The 14603-nt window shown below is 39.3% G+C and overlaps 1 protein-coding gene across 1 annotated transcript; it reads left to right on the forward strand.

Moving 5' to 3' along the window:
* The first annotated feature begins 10110 nt into the window (after nt 1-10110).
* LOC148736461 (uncharacterized) lies at nt 10111-10572 on the forward strand. Its single transcript, XM_088753070.1, has one exon. It carries the CDS (start codon nt 10111-10113, stop codon nt 10570-10572), a length of 462 nt encoding a protein of 153 aa, XP_088609196.1.
* Nucleotides 10573-14603: the final 4031 nt, after the last annotated feature.

Consider the following 14603-nt stretch of genomic DNA (forward strand, 5'->3'; position numbering starts at 1 on the left):
ATAAGAATACCGTGGATTTCCATACTTTAATTTTAAGAAATAAAATTATTGTTTATAGGCTTAAAATATTAACGCAGAATATCAGCATGCTCATTGGTCGATAGAACGTCAATTGAAGCCAAACACTGCAAATAGTTCAATTTAGTGCCAACCATAAACATTACTCATGAAATTGACTTGGAACAAATTAGCACCTGTTAAATTTTTTATAAGCGACAAACTGCACGAACCCCAGGGGCCTATGCAAGTTTCTTTTTTTTTTTTGTTTGTTTTTTTTTTTGTTTCTTTCTTTTCTACAATTACTCGTGTTTATTCATTCCAAATTGCCCCGCAAACCGTTTCATCATCCAGATCAATTATGCGGACACAAACGCTGCGAGGCTGGGGTAATAAAAAGGTTCTGAAAAGTTGAAAAAAGGCCAATTATTGAAACAGTGAGCCTTAGAAGCGAACTTTCTGGATTCTCTCCAAGATCCTCTTGTCAATTAATAATTTAACTGCTAACGATTAAAGTTCTTGGAGTTGAACACGACAGCATGCTGTCCTTAAAACAATTTCTAAACAGTTACATAAAGTATACGCCAAAAGTGGCGCTATTTTCTGGCGTTTTGTGCCACCTTACAATGTAATGTTAAGTCTTTATACATCTTTTATCTTGCCTCATTTAGAACACTATTCCACACATTCTGAGCGTTGCGTGAGTACAAGTGAATCGACTAAAAGATGTTAATCGTTACATCCTTAGGTCCCTGCTGATTACTGCAAATCTATTTTATACGAGGATCTATTTTATACGAGGATCTATTTTATACGAGGATCTATTTTATACGAGTATCTGTTACGTTATATTTAAAACATGCAAACAGTAGAGCATAGGGGAAAACATTTATCTCTTACCCTGTTGTATAAATGGTCTTAGTAACAACTGTCCTGAGTGCACAAGGGACGTTAACCATTTGCGCCTGAATTTAACCTTAACTTTATGAATAAGTCATTTACTTACAGCAATAGTTAACTTGGAACATTAGACTTTTAACTTTTTGCTCACTACATTCCACCTTTATTTATCAGGATTTTAAATTTTGCTTTACATATCTAATATTTAGTGTCGATGTTTAGTTAATAGTTAATTGGTTATGTGTCAGATTATAGTAAATTTTTTACGCTTTAGATCTGTTAACTTTGTAAATGACGTAAATCTATATATTTTAGGAATAAACGTACGTATTTTGAATAAGCTTGTACAGGTACTAGACGTTACGAGTCTAGATAAAGTATTTATATCAAAATGTTTTCGGCGCCACCCAGACTTGATCCGATCAGTTGAGTTCACGTTATTTTCCAACCAGTGAATTTTCAACTTTGCTCCGTAATTTGGACGAATTTGACTCATATCAAATATATCAAAGTAAACGAATCGTTAATAAGCATGAGCTACACGGGGCTTGAATGTTAAATCTGTTCGTCAAGGAATGTTAAATTTGAAAAGATTTCCAACAAAACGGAAGTCAAGAAGCGAAAGAAAAAAACAACCTCAACTCATGGAACGGTTCTATAAATGGTATAGTTACTGTTACAAAGATAGATCACTCGTAAACTACGAGTAGTGCCTACTTTTTGGCTAAGTAAGTAGCACGAGTTAAAAAAAAAAAGAAAACAAAAGAAAAACAATCCGTGAAAAATATTATGTTAGCGCGCTGCGGAAAACTCTTGGAGTGACGCCAATTTGTCGCGGGAGCTCCATGAGTACTGCGACTTTAGGCTAATCTAAGCTAAACGTAAAAATCTACCTAATCATCTTTCGAAACTCAGTGACAAGACAGGTTCAAGTGTTCGGCAACCGTACACTGATACACTACTCTCTTTACACACTGTCTGTCAAGGAATAGATAGGGAGTAGCGTAGCCAATCAGATTGCAGCATATTTGATAGAATGCTAATAGATTTATAGTGACTACAAAATATTTTACGAAGACTACTTTGCTGCAGTGTAATTCGCATTATACTAAAATGTTTTATAAATACCTGTTTATAATAAATTTTACGAACCCAACGACAGATAAGTAACATATATTCAAGTTCACACACACTCCCTATATGCACACTAATTAGTGAACATAGAAAGGGCCTCTAAAAATGTACCTCAAACACTATGACTTTTTTTACGGTCGTGACTTGAATAGATACCCTAACATCAGATTTCCGAGTGAGGACTGGAACTGAATAGATTATTTACCGGTCATGGCCTTTTACGATCTTTGACCTCATCTTGAATCCTGAATTTTGTATCTAATCCATAGTTCGTCAAGAGGACCGAACCTGAACGGAAATAGTTCGGGAAATAAAACGGAAATAATAAGTTCAAGTCCTTACTCGGAAACCTGACTTTGGAGTAACCTTTTTAATCACGACTGATTTTTTTTCTCTTTTGGCGACTTAGATCCAAGAATTGCATTTATTATCATAACTGATTAGTTATATATCCTTAACTTAAAATTTTACATCGGGAAAATAAAATTACATATTCGCCTTCTGCTTGAAAAGTTTAACGAGCCCTATCCTCTCTCTTGTGATATTTATTTGTCCTAACGTTCTGATATGATTCACGTTTCGCTGTGCGGCAAGTTTGACTTTTTGCCAAGATAAAACCGGAGATCTCAAGTTCATTGGCTAGTTAAAATTTGTTACAGTTAAAATCCATTTGTGCACCAGACTCAGACACAGCCCTTGAAATTACCTTAACACTGAAGCTCTAAACGACAGAAACCTAACAGCAGCGACAAATCTTTACGAGAGCGTTTTTAAATTCTAGAATTCTAAAGGCATAAATTATTGCGTTTACAGGAGAATTGCTAAACTGTAAAAACTTGATCATAAATCTTGTCATGGACCAAAAGTAAGGGGAAATTACTAACAGCGACGTCCAATTCATACAAGAAATTTACAATTTGAAATGGAAGCCAGGTATTAAGAGAAGCTCCTGTCATCAATAGTATTGTTTTTGCTAACTTTACTTATCTTTTTACGTGATTATTGTTGTCCAACGGGGATTTTTGTTTTCTCCAAAAAGGTATAGTTTGCTACACAAATGACTAACTTTATTTTTATTTATTTATTTATTTAAGGATTTGTACAAGCAGTACCGTAGCAAAAACAATAGGACATAAGTCCCCTACTAAGTTTAAGCTTCAACCCAACCCTCTCTTAAAATATTAACTAATAGACTAAATATTTAGTAATAGGCCGCTTAACAAGTGCACTCAACAAGGATATTTACCCGGTGACATTTAGGACAAATTATTTTAAAGGTACGAAAGTTGTCTCCATCAAAAACGTAGAAAAGTCTCTTGAAATAAATGACTTAAGTTTACGCTAACAGAGGGGTCCCGAGATAAAAATTTAGAAGGTGAAGAAAGACCTGCTGCTCTGTGACGAAGTGGAATAGAGCTACCACGAAAAATGCGACAATTTCCGCGTCGATCCACGGTATAACAATGGCACACACATAAAGACAAAATTTTGCAGCTCTGTGCCGAAGAGGCCAATCGATGGCGAACATTCTCTCCGAGGAAAACGCAGCAATCGTATAAATGGACGTCTTACTTGTAAAAATTTCGGTAAATGATAATCGCCTCATATGATACCATTGCGGTTATATGAAGCGGGGCAGTAAACATTCCAACCAGTAAATCAGCCACAGCCAAGCTGAGGAGAAGATGATAAGCTCGTTTGGGCGTCTCTGCTTGAAGAATATCCAAATGGTGAGGGTATTTCCAAGAATGATCAATGCCGCTAATGTTCCAAAACACGTAATAAGGACGTTGTTCCAGGAGTAAAGATCCATCATTCAAAACACTGCCGTTCTTGTCTCTTGTATGCCGCATGAAAATGTGGCATGGCTACCAAATTTAACTATTTAAACATTATTATCTGTTGATTCTAAGTGGATAATAGTTTGTCTGTTTGTTTGTTTGTTTGTTTTTTTTTGCAAGTTTGTTTATGGTTCTTCAACATACTGCACTTTAATATTGCAAGTAGTGACTTAACGGATCTAAGACGGCCATCGTACTATGGGCAAAGAGATAACCGATCGAATTCTGCACCTGCTAAAAATAAATATCTGGAAATTTCATGTCTTTCCCTTGTCTAAAGTGTATGTACAGTAAGAAGCTATTTACTGTTGGCGTTTAATCGAAGAGAGTCGACAAATGGCAAAAAGAATTTGCAGTCTTTTTATAAATCGAAAGAATAATAAAGACTTCCCTCCAAATTCCATTGGACAACACCATCCTCGGAAAATCTTCCCCTTCTCACAATTGAAACCGCAAGCGTAGATTTTTCAGTATTCCATAGTTCTAGCATTTTAGAATTATCAATAAGAAACGTGTTTCTTACTTCCCGCTTTTTTTCTATATTATAGTGCTAAGCACGGTTAGTGGTGAGGACTCCAGATCCCGTTATACTTTTGAAAAAAGCGTCTTGAAACAACAGCACACTCGTTTAAACTTGGAAAGTGCTGTTTGCGTGGTATTTTCAAAACAGCGCAATTCTTAAATGTTTGGTCAGAATTTACATATTTTGCTATTGATGGACAGAAGACATGTAAAATCGTACCATATGTCCAATTTATGCTATTTGAACAAATGCGTAAGATTTTAAAGCTTCTAGTGAAACGCTGAAAATTAACTCTGAAACAACTTTCTTTGTTTTTGACCGTCCTCACATCTCGTTGCCAAACATTTGATAAAGTAGCATTACGAACGGAATAAATGCAATTTTTGCTGATGGAATAGATCAAATATCTCACAGTAAAAATTAGAGGAAATTTTAGTCAAGGAAATTGTTTTTATACAGGGCTAACCTCACGATTTTCCCTTTTCAGGATGTATTTTTCATATTTGCGTTGTAGCTTCCTGAATAAATGTTATGTTATGTTATGTTCTGTGATTGGCCGAGATTCGAGTGGTCGGTTCTTACACAGACGACAACCTCTTAATCTCACTGAAATATGTTCACATTCGATTTTAACTCGACTTTCGGGGTTGGTAAAAAGGCACACTGAAATATCAAATTTAAAAACCGTATTAGCTATGGTTTTTTTCATTGACAGTAATCCTTGTTAGATGATCTCAGACTTTATTGCATCCTAGCACTGCTGGGATTTGATTTGATTATTTTCTAGTTTTTAGCCATTAATTAAGAAGCCTGGAAATTGCATTAGGATTCCTTGGCTTTAATTTTTTGTTTTGACAAAAGGTGTTCCCAGTCTATTATACAAATAATGGCCTTTTAGCTCATAAATTAAAAGTAAACTTTGTGGCTTGCAGAAAACATTGATTTTGACTGTGTTACTGACAATCTGTCGCATTGAATTTCCAATTCTGACTTGCTTTAAGCATCAAATTTAGTTTTGATACCGAGAACGAATCTCTACCAGTCTATTTAGTTAATCGGCAACTGACGAGATCCACAAGATTAGGATCGAAACCGCGGTCTTGCCTGACCATCTATAGAAAATGTCGAAAGACATTATAACGGCAGATGGGCTACTAAACGCCCCAGGCCAAAGCAATGCCATTCAGAGAATGAAGAAAACATGGAAGCCTCATACGACACCGCCACTGAAGATGATCTACTCGTTAAGTCTGAGGATAACGAACAAATCCCTCTGTACCGAATGCCTAGCAGAACATGCCCAGAATCCCTACAATATAGGGCGAGGGTCAAAAGAAGAGCAGACGAGGATTTCAAAATGAGATAAAGCAAATCCTTTGCAACGCGGAGCAAGAAACAGTAAAGGCGATCATGTGCTTCTATGAACGTGAAATCGGTCGTTTTAAGACCGAAATAAAGAAAAGAAAACGGGCCAAAACGGCTGGAACACTGAACACTAAGAACTGTAGTACGATCGAATCAGCGCGCGTGGCGCAAGCTGAAAGCAATCAAGACAACTTAACGATCGAGACAGTCAAAAATTAGCTGCACATCTACAAAGGCGAACGATACGAAATAGACGCAATCCCTGATGTGTGTACCCAGTGCCACACATAAAGCAAATTCTCATGAAAAACTGACATTTAATAGAAACACAACCACTACTGAGCGAACTATGCAAAAATCCGCCGCTCGTATCTTACAAAAGAGGGCGGTCGCTCAAAGATATACTCGTGAGGGCTAAACTTTGAATAGGCTACTCTAAACACGCGCTGGCGAGTCGTGTAGGCCTGTCAACCCCATTTTACGCCACCATCCTCCTCTTCGCTACTGGAGACAACTTCGTTTCGTTCAGAAGATTCACTTGACAAAACTTCAATATCTGCCATCTCCTTCGCCCACGAATACAAACAAACAGTGACTGAAATAAACCACGCTATCGGAGTGAACACAACCAGTGACGTTATCAATCCGTTTCGCTCGGTACCAGAGCCCGGACATGGTTATGTGTAAAATTTTTTAATTGAATGGTTAAAAAAGATATCTTTCGCTTCTTTTTGGCTAAAGCAAATTCTCTCATGATGATCAGCATATTCAAAACTACAGGTTAGAGCAAAATTTCAGTTACGAAAATTTCGTTTCAGTAGCACTTTAAGGATATCTATTTATTCACTTTTGAACGGTAGCCATGGAGGGTTAGCGAAAAATTCTCGAGCGCACCGGTTCTTTGAAAAGCTGGAGTTGTCTTCAATTATACCGGATATTAGAATACATAGACCTTACTCGATGGTTTCAATAATGTTGGTTTTGAAACGTGATGCTAATCCAGTTCCAAGTAATTGTCACTTTCAAACAAGGCCTTACTTACTTACTTAAGCCACTGTGGTTAATCAGCCCCCAACTGCTATGTCCGTTAGGGAAATTGTTATGACCACTAGGTTTTGCGTACGTGCTCTTTGGATAGTTATGACCACGAGGTTTTACTCAGTTAGATTAGTTCAAGTGTGAAGTGCGTCACCTTCTGCTCGGCATTGGGCCATAGTTTCTCTACACTGTTACTCATCTACTCTACCAAGTCAAGTTCATTGCGTGTGCAAACCAAAGTGAGTAATCTATTCCTTGTTTTCTTTTAGGCTTAGTTCTTGAGTTCTCCGTTGCTATTCGTTTCAGTTTAACTTTCCCTTTATCGCCTATGAATGGCCTATCGTTATTAAATCGGTTAGTTAGTTCATATCTCGAAATCGCGCTTGATTACGTCCAAATCTCCAATATAGGGTTATTTTGCCATAAACTACAGTTCAAGTCACATACCATGTAGCTTATTAATCGTTTCTTCCTGTCTTCCCTGCGATCAGTGTAAGGATCGATTATGCTAGCTACGCTTTCGTGTTACGGACGTTATTGCGAATGTTAGTGTTAGTTTCTTCGTTTATATTATTTTATCTTTATACTTCAACACGCTAGTCACGTTAGCTTCTATTTTCGTTATTGTATTTCAGTTCGAACCGGCATACGGTTTAAATCATACGATTTGCGGATAAGCCTACAGCACGTAGTTGAATTCTACCTTCGTCTTGGCACGCGCTCAGCTATTCGTCTATGGAACATTGACCTCTGTCAATATTAAACTCTGTTCATATCGTAGTCGGAAGTTCTTGTCGAGTTCGTCTTAACGATACGCACTGCTCTTCGTATGTGGTTACTTGGATTCTTGGTCTGCCGTATTCTGTCCTTGTAAATCACCTTTAAGTAGGCGAATATTTTTCCAGTTGCGTGGTAAATTTCGGTACCCCGTCAAGGCGAGGAAAGATTTTGAGAAATTAGCAAAATACAAGCTCGTATAATAATAATAATAATAATAATAATAATAATAATAATAATAATAACGAATTTTTATACAGGATTGAAAACCCATCAGTGTGTAACACTGTTGTCCTTGGGGTCCTGTCAAAATAATAAATAAATAAATAAAATAAAACTTAAGATATAATCATTGATCTTAAGGTCTAGAAAAGCGTACAATAAAATAAAATGCTCTGAAAAAGGATACCTATAACCACGTTTAGATCGAATTTAACTAAAATAATCTCGCAATTTGTTCTTAAATTTCAGTCTCGAATCTAACGACCTTAGTTCAGCAGGCAGGTTGTTATTATATGCTGAGCCGTCAAGGTATTTATTACCGAATTTAAAATAATTCTAAAACTTTTGCATGACACCTCTACGATAGAAATTGAACCATCAACTGATTTCATTTAATCTGAAAACTAAAAGAGCAAAATAGTCTCCAGCTTGCAAAAAACGGCAAAATTTCTTTTCCAGCAAACGCTAAACTTTCATTCAAACGTACATGGTGTGGTAACAAATTACAACGAAAAACTTCCGGCAACGATTGAATGTAACCAACAGCCTCCTGAAAACAAAACATTTCTGGCCTTAATTTCTACGAAGAAATGCAATAGGTTTTTCCAAGATTGAGGCCGGTATCAACAGACGCTTATCATCTCTCTCATCCGACAAAGCCTCCTTCGACCAAGCAGCTCCCGCCTAGCAGAAAGCACTAGACGACAGTGGATACAGCTACACACTTTACTATGAACCTACGCACACGCAAAGGCGCAAGAACCGTTAACGCAACAACATCCTCTGGTACAACCCACCTTTCAGCAAGAACACCGGCACTAACATTGGGCATAAATTCCTCGCGCTAATAGACAAACACTTCCCTAAAGACCATAAGCTTTGCAAAATCTTCAACAGAAACACAATCAAGATCAGTTACAGATGCATGAACAATACAAAACAAATCATTGACAACCACAGCAAAATAATCCTGACTTCCCACGTAGACTAATGCTGCCGACACAACCACTGACACTACCGCTAACAATAACAAGAAGTGCAACTGCCGACAGGAGAACTCGTGCCCGCTAGACGGAAACTGCTTCCAACAATCTGTTATCTACCAAGCTACCGTCACACGTAAAGACAACAACTCGACGGATTCTGTAGTGTCCAGGCCTCCAAGACCACACCCAAGGCCCCAGGAGACGATTACTCGAGTATTTATTATGCACTGTAAAGAGAGAACGGTGTGTGAGACAAAGTAGGATAACGAACAACTAAGCGAACTGTAAGCGAACTGTATAAGCGAACTTTAAACGTTACATTGGCGACGAGGATCATCTCATAGGCGTTCGATCGAATTGTTTCGATCGAGAAATCTCTGCAAATGGCCGCATATGATACAAATCTCAACTTCGGACCATTTTGACCCGGACCTAGATACGACATCGGTCGGCACTCGATTCAGGAAATATCTCGAGAGATTCAAAGTATACGCTGCAGCGATGAATATAAAGGAAAAAGCGAGAAAACGAGCACTACTCCTACACTGTGCTGGTCCCAAAGTACAGGACATCTTCGACACACTAGAGGATACGGGAGAAGACTTCGAAACCGCAGGAGAGAAACTTCTAGAGTATTTTGAGCCTAAAAGACATCATCTTTTTAGCATATACCAATTTCGGCAGTTAGCCCAAGAGGAAGAGGAGTCGTGCGATTATTAAACCACGCGTTTAAAGCAAGCAGCGGCTCCGTGTGAATTTCCAGAGGGTTGGCGTGAAGTTGAAATACAAATGCAGCTAATTGAAAAGGGAAAATCGAAGAGAGTTAGACGCCGCTTGCTCAGTAAGCCGCACTCGCTTAAGGAAGCGTTAGATTACGCTAGAGCACAGGAATTGTCGGATAAACAAGCGAAGAGAATCGAAATGGAGCAACAAAGTCGAAGGAACAATACCGAGGAAGAGTTGAAGAGGGTCTTTTTAGGAAGGCAAAAGAGCCCGACTGGTATCAACAAAGAGTGTTACTTTTGTGGAGGCGCATTTCCACACGCGGGAAGAAAGGAGAAATGCCCGGCATGGGGAAAAAAATTCACCACATGCGGGAAGCTGAATCATTTTGCCAAATGCTGTAGGAGTAAAAGGAAAGTGAATAAGAGTATCGTAAAGACAGTTCGTCAGGAGGTGCAATCAGATAGCAGTGACGCGGAATCCCTTTGTGGGATCGAAGAAGTTGGGGCTGTCGAAAGTAACACAAAACCTAGGCCAGTAAGAAGTATAAAAATCGAAAACCACGAAGTCAAAGTGCTGATCGACGGGAGCGTCTGTTAAAGTGATGGATGAATGCACCTTTCAGCAGCTACTGGGAAATAAGATCAAATTGGAGAAGTCGACAAGTGTTTTGCGCTCGTACCAAACGAATGAAATCCCGTCCAGGCCATTAACAGCTATGGGCAAATTCGATGCAGTCGTAGAGTCAAACACGAGAATCATCCCGGCAACGTCCCACGTCATTAAAGGTAACACCAACACGGAACCCTTGATAGGATTTCAGACTGCCGAGAGTCTTGGCCTGGTGGTGATTACGAATGCAATACGAACTGATTCTGAAATGATCACAAGCAAGTTACTTGAGGAATACGCAGAGCTGTTCCTGGGGATCGGGAAAATGGAAGGAGTGCAGGTAAATCTACACGTTGACCGTACAGTAACACCAGTTGCTCAACCTCACAGGAGGTACCCCTTTCAGCGTCAGGCCAAAACTGGAGGCGGAGCTGGAGAGACTTATAAGGGATGATGTAATCGAGAAGGTCGAAGAGCCTACCAGTTGGGTATCCCCAGTCGTGATTACACCCAAGAGAACGGCGAATGAAATTCGACTGAACGTGGATATGAGAGAGGCCAATAAAGCCATTCCGCGGACCCATACTATTATGCCTACTCTCGAGGATATCACATATGAGCTCAATGGAGCAACTGTTTTCTCCCACTTGCATATGAATCATGGCTATCATCAACTGGAACTGCAAGAGAACAGTCGGGATATCACCACATTCTCAACGCACATCGGGTTGTACAGATACAAAAGGCTAAGTTTTGGCACGAGATCCGCGGGTGAAATCTTTCAAGACACCGTGAGCAAGGAGATCACCCGAGACATACCCGGATGCCTCAACATCAGTGACGACATTCTTGTGTACGGAAAAACACAACAGGAACAAGGTACTCAAGTATGCTGGAAAGGAGGAGCACGACGATTTGGTTTGGGACAAAGAACAACAACCGATGAACAGGCGACTATCGAACCGCCATATTGAAGTAGGGGAGGTTCCTGGAGAAGGAAATATAGTCATGTAAGAGACGCACAGGGGGCCGACAATCGCGCCATCGGAACCCCGGAGATCAGTACGAGTCAGAACGTCCACGTGGGAAACAATTTACAGAGACTTCAAGCCTCACTAAAGAAAAGGGGGGAGGTGTAGTGTCCAGGCCTCCAAGACCACACCCAAGGCCCCAGGAGACGTTTACTCGAGTATTTATCATGCATTAGAACATAGCTAGCAGAGTCGCGCAATCAAATTCACTATAAGTGAGCGTGCTCAAAATCCCGATAGTGCACGCTGATAGCGTCAGCAAATCCGACTTCGCCAGAATTTTTTTTTTTCGCGGGAGCGGCCATTGTTAGCGCGGGGAAAAATAAGATATTTCGCGACAATAATGGATACAAACAGAAACTCGACCTACTAGTCCGAAAACGAAGACAATGTTTCGACCTTTTCCCTTGGGCTAGAGTTCTCAAATGAGGCAGGAAAAGAGAAAAACAAAGGAAAGGAGACTCGGCATCAGCGCCGTCACGATTCGCTTCAACTGATATGGTTGTCCGTTTTTCGCGTTGGATTTGATGCACAATTCCACCGGCTATGTTCTAAAACAATTGGTTCATGCTTTCAGCTGTGCACTATCGAGTTATGGAGCACGTGGGAAGTTTGGAGAGCACTCAAGAAGCTAGAGTTGCCCTCGGCTATCGCCTCGGGCAACTCTTACGCTTCTTTCGTGCTCTCCAAACTTCCCGCGTGCTCCATAACTCGATGGTGCACGCTAAAGCATGAACCAATTGTTAACTGTAAAGTGAGAACGGGGTGTGAGACAAAGTAGGATAACGAACAACTAAGGGAACTGTAAGCGAACCGTAAGCGAACTGTAAGCGAACTGTATAAGCGAACTCCAGAACGTTACAGATTCCTACATCGGACTCACTGCAAACGACTTCAAGACCCGCTACAGCAACCACACCTCATCGTTCCGACACGCAAAGCACTGCAACTCTACCGAACTCAGTAAACACATCTGGACACTTAATGACAACAAAATCAGCTATTCTATCACCTGGCGCATTCTATCTTCACACCTGCCCTACAACAGCTTAAGCAAATGATGTAACCTATGCCTTAAAGAGAAGTTCTTGATCATCTGCCGACCCGACCTATCTACACTCAGCAATGTCAAAAAATGTAAAATTATGAGAATAACAAAGAGAAGACAACCTTATGTCTCTGATTTTTCCTTGGATAATTCCATCTTGGAAGAAGTTAAATAATTCAAAGACTTGGGGGTAACAACTACTGAACACTTGAATTGGAATTCACACATTGATATTATTGTGTCCAAAGCAAACAGAATGCTAGGGCTAATTAAAAGAACATGCAGAGGACTGGATGACTCAAATACACTGAGAACTCTCTACTGCGCATTGGTACGATGAAATGTTGAATACTGCTTTGTGGTATGGTCACCCTACACCAAAAAGAACACAGAACAGCTTGAAAAAGTACAAAAAAGAGCAACCAAATTCATATTAAAGACTTAGGACAGTTATGAGGCTCGTCTAAAGAGCTTAAATTTGATCTCATTAGAAAATAGAAGACTTTTAGCTGACGTTACATTTTTATATAATGCCCTCAATGGAATTATTGATATTAATATTGACTCTTATGTTGATTTTTATTCGGATGCTGACCATTATTCATTTAGGAAATATGATAATTTATCTTTAAAGAGGAAATACGCAAGAACAAGTCCTCTCAAATATAGTTTTTTTCACAGGATAGTTGATTCTTGAAATCTTTTGCCTTTTGATACTCGTAGAGCAGCAAGTGTAAATATATTTAAGGCAGGAGTTAAGAAGTATTTAGTAGATAAGATATCTAATTAATAATTCCGTGGAAATTTTACGATAATTATTTCTAGTCTAAAACATATGTGATATTATTAGCATATTAACTTTGGTGATCTGATTTCATATGGGGTCCTAGACTCCTTTACGGATTATCCATATGGCGTTTCTTTCCTTTTCGCTTTTACTTTATAACTTTTATTTGTTTTATCTGAGCCATTAAATTATAATAAATAAACAAGCGTAACGAACTCGTCTCTTCCTGCCGACACAGAAATAAAGCCCACTACGCAACAGCTAACTTGACACTTTTCGCACCAAATCAGTTGTGTTAATTAGTATAGTATATAAGCAATGGTACTGCGTTATTCTGTGAGTAGTCCAGTGGTCAGTGAAAGTGATAAATGAGATACAATGAATATATATGAATATGTTACGAATCAACTTAACGGCCTGCTCCCAGTTGGCTAGTTAGCTCAATTGGTAGAGCGCTGCACTAGAATCGCAGAGGTCAGTGGTTCGAGTCCCGTACAGGCCTGATTTTTTTTCAGGTCTGATTTTCGCTATTGCATAAATAGCGCTATCTACTGCGAGGATCGTGCATCATACGTAAGTACACAACTGTAAAATGGCCTATTAACCCCGAGCCCAGAGTTTTCTGGCATATGGTATTCCGTGGACTGGACTGGACTGGACTGGACTGGTAAAACGCGGACTAGTAAAGCGCGGACTAGTAAAACGTGGACTAGTAAAACGCGGACTAGTAAAACGCGGACTAGTAAAACGCGGACTAGTAAAACGCGGACTAGTAAAACGCGGACTAGTAAAACGCGGACTAGTAAAACGCGGACTAGTAAAACGCGGACTAGTAAAACGCGGACTAGTAAAACGCGGACTAGTAAAACGCGGACTAGTAAAACGCGGACTAGTAAAACGCGGACTAGTAAAACGACAACAACAAAAAAAACAATTTCATACGAAGGTGATCATAAGACTTAATGGCAAGCCAATTTAGTAAGTGACAATCCCTGTTTGATTTTTAAGCTGCAAATGGGTTTGACATGCGCCAGATACAAACGAATTTATAAGTTTAGGCTAAGAAAGAATTTTATTCAGCACCAGTTCAAAATTCTAAAATACACTTTCGTCGTAAATTTGACGGCAGAAACGCAGGAATTCGATGAATAAAAGTCGCATTAAATCTCCTTGTGTCTAGGTAGAAAGAGTCTCACTGACTTCAGCTTTTCGGTGGAAGAATAACCGATTTACACCCGCCGTTACAGAAAACAAACAAGCAGACTGACGACTCCAAAACACAATTTGCATTCACTTACAATTTCACTTTCCGTGACATTTTAAAACGGAACAGAGGTAAATCTTCGAAGATTAATCGTCGTTGGAAATAAAAAATACTTTTCGTAAGATCTCTGTTTTTCTCTTTACGAGAAAATCGTCGCATGATCAATTAACTCGTGTGTGTTTGTCACACAAGTACTGCTGTCCTCAAAAGCGTATGCTTCAATTGACAGGTGTCACATCGTGACAGTTACTTTTCCAAAAAATGTTTGAAAATTTGTGCGGAAGCCTTTTAACTACCTTTACAAATAAAAATCTTTCGTTGAAAGTTTTCTCTTTAATTTGAAGAACCCGAATGA

The sequence above is a fragment of the Stylophora pistillata genome, chromosome 3, assembly GCF_964205215.1.
Source record: "Stylophora pistillata chromosome 3, jaStyPist1.2, whole genome shotgun sequence".
Lineage (NCBI taxonomy): Eukaryota > Metazoa > Cnidaria > Anthozoa > Scleractinia > Pocilloporidae > Stylophora > Stylophora pistillata.